Here is a 2,689-nt window from a genome sequence, read left to right as displayed (position 1 = left end):
GTCCCTTTTCCGTTTAAGACGCAAAAGATCCAAATTGTACCAGCTGTTCGAGTTTTTCAAAGAAACAAACTTTTGCTCAACTAGTTGATTGAAACACGTTTTCAAAGCGTTATTAAGAACAGCTGTAGATTCATCTAAGTTACCGTCCGCCTATACAATTTGTTGACTTGATTGAAAAGTTCATTTTCTGAAACCACCGACCAAATTCCCGTTGAACATTGTGCTGATGAATAAAAACTCCTCAGCCACCAATGATATCACTCGGCGCGCCAGTCTACCCAGGTCTCCCTAAGATTGGGTCGTCGGTCGGCTGTAAATGGTAGCGCTTCTCATTACCATTCTCCAGATTGGGAAGCCTGCATGAAGGACCATCAAAAGAAAGGAAATTGTTTGATTGTGCTGAAACTGAAACTGAAGGGTTGTGCTATTTTCTGCTCGAAGGTGATGTGTAAATAAATTTTATATACAGTTAGTTTGAGCTTCAATTGAAAGGACATCTTGTACTTTACTCGATTAATATAACTTATTTCCAATAGGCTTAAAATTCAACCAAACCCCGCTCAATCCCAGTGAAATCGCTGGAGACGAAACAATCCTCAGAGGATTTCTGGTCTGGGAGTCAACCGAGATTTCAAAGTTCCGGATAATCTCAAAGATACCGCGCTTGACTTGCATCCGACCAAATCGCATTCCCAAACATTGCCGCGGTCCATCTCCGAATGGCATGTAGCATCCTTTCTCCCGGTACGGATAGATGCCACCCTTTTCCGGAGCGAATCGATCCGGATTGAACGTCAAAGGATCTTCGTAGTAGGTCGGATCGCGATGCAGCGACCAATTGCTGATGATGGCGCAGGTTCCACGTTCTATCGGTACCCTCCGGTTGGCAGTCAGCTCCAGCTCGATACGATCGGTACAGACCTTGGACATGAAGGTCACCGGTGGCCATAGGCGCAAGCTTTCACTGAAGACCTGCTCCAAGTACGGAAGTTCCGATAGGGCATCGCATGCGATGGTGCCATCTTCGTTGCTTGCCTTCAGTAGTTCCTCCCGAAGTCGTTTCTGAATGTCAGGTTGCTTGGCCACCTCGTACAGAGTTAGCGTGAGCGTAGCACTGGAAGTTTCATTTCCGTCGAGAAAGAACGTCACTCCGTTGGCAGCCATATCCAGTTCAGAGATGTGCTTCTGCCTCTTCAGTGTGCTCAAGTAATCCAGGTAATCCAAACGCTTCTCCGAACTAGCCTCCCGGTGACGGATCGCTTCAGACATCAGTTTTATGAAGAACATTTCGCGGGGCCTCGAAACTAAACTAATGTTGAAGAGTTTTGCTACGCTTGGCAGAACTGTCATAACTGACATCTTCAGAACGAACAAAAACGAGGAATCCATCAGCTTACTTCCCATTTCACGAATTTCAGCATCGTCGTGGATGAAGGACTGTGCATCGGCGCCAAAGATACAACTAGAGACGACATCCGTGGTAAACCTATCACCCAGTTCCTTCATTTCGATCGAGGATCCTGCACGTTCCTTAATGTACTTGGTCATCGTGGCACAAACATCTTCCACATTGAAGTAAAGGGCTTTAATCTACAGAAATTACAGGAAGTTTATAAACAGATGTCACCCCAGATTTCGCTTTGCCGCACTTACTCTGGAGGCAGTGAACGCGGGAGTCATCTCCGCCCGTTTCGCTTTCCATGCAGCTCCATTCAGCACAAACGGGTTCCTCCCGAACAACGGGTCCAGTTCCTTGTTGGTAATCAATCCGATTTCATTGTCGTGGAAGTTCTTGAAATATTTCACCAAAATATCCCTCGCCAAACCCGGCGAAGTGATGAAGATCTGTGGTGATCGGTTTGTGAAAATCCCTACAAAGTTGTACTTTGATCCATAGTCCCTGAAACAACAACAACAACAACGAGCACACACAGAAATCAAGATCACCAATTGATTTATGATCACGCCATTACCTATAGATCTGGTACTTCTCCTCCATCACCGGTCGATTCCGGCGAAAAAAGGCAGGGAAATTTCCCACCAAGGGCAGTGGATCCGGTCCCGGAACATTTCGCTTCTTCCAATAGTCAAAATTCCACGTAAGGTAAAAGTACAGGGCAACGATTGCCGACAACAGCAAACCGACTGTAACAAGCATGATTCCACTCACAAATGCTTGCTATGCGCTGAATTCTGATCGAAACGTATCGGACCAGCTGATCCATTTTTTTAGTAACGCGATAGGAAGGCCTTGTTTTGCACAGAATGTGCGATCGCTTCAATGACAGGCTTATCAATTTCAAGCATGAATGAACTGAGGTGAGCTTATGGTTCGCATTCACCAAGATTTGTCGTTGAAACTGGCGAGTGAACGCGAAGATCGCGCGATAAGCGGACGTGGACTAGAAAGGAAGAGCTGTAAAGCGTTGGAATCGACGGTGAAATAAAGCTTCAACGGGATAATTGAATAAGCTGCTTACCACCATATTAACCGACAGATGCCGCCCCACGAATGGCGGTTAAACCGCTAAAGTTTATTCATCAGGCAAAGTTTGGATATTCTGTTTATAAGAGGATACAGAAATTTTATATATTTGTTACATTTGGCATTTGGCCCTCAATGTGATCTTTAAAAGTTAATTTTTGGTCAAGAACTAATCCAAGATATTTCCCTTGGTTTGACCAGGAC

General features: G+C 45.2%; 1 protein-coding gene across 1 annotated transcript; it reads right to left on the bottom strand.

Moving 5' to 3' along the window:
• Positions 1 to 495: 495 nt before the first annotated feature.
• LOC135704997 (probable cytochrome P450 28d1) lies at positions 496 to 2,183 on the bottom strand. Its single transcript, XM_065226547.1, has 3 exons — positions 1,974 to 2,183; positions 1,654 to 1,900; positions 496 to 1,590 (listed from the first exon to the last, which is right to left on the bottom strand). Exons 1-3 carry the CDS (start codon positions 2,156 to 2,158, stop codon positions 514 to 516), a joined length of 1,509 nt encoding a protein of 502 aa, XP_065082619.1. The 5' UTR covers positions 2,159 to 2,183; the 3' UTR covers positions 496 to 513.
• Positions 2,184 to 2,689: the final 506 nt, after the last annotated feature.

The sequence above is a fragment of the Ochlerotatus camptorhynchus genome, unplaced genomic scaffold (genome assembly GCF_037179485.1).
Source record: "Ochlerotatus camptorhynchus isolate MF236.1 unplaced genomic scaffold, CSIRO-AGI_Acam_v1.1 ptg000256l, whole genome shotgun sequence".
NCBI lineage: Eukaryota > Metazoa > Arthropoda > Insecta > Diptera > Culicidae > Ochlerotatus > Ochlerotatus camptorhynchus.
The sequence above is the reverse complement of the archived record's forward strand: the minus strand, read 5'-3'. Positions and strand labels throughout refer to the sequence as shown.

Coding starts and splice junctions, on each gene's coding strand:
- LOC135704997 (XM_065226547.1), bottom strand. CDS start 2,158: ATGCTTGTTACAGTCGGTTTGCTGTTGTCGGCAATCGTTGCCCTGTAC. Junction 1,901..1,973: donor GAGAAGTACCAGATCTATAG/GTAATGGCGTGA, acceptor TTGTTGTTTCAG/GGACTATGGATCAAAGTACA. Junction 1,591..1,653: donor CCGCGTTCACTGCCTCCAGA/GTAAGTGCGGCA, acceptor TAATTTCTGTAG/ATTAAAGCCCTTTACTTCAA.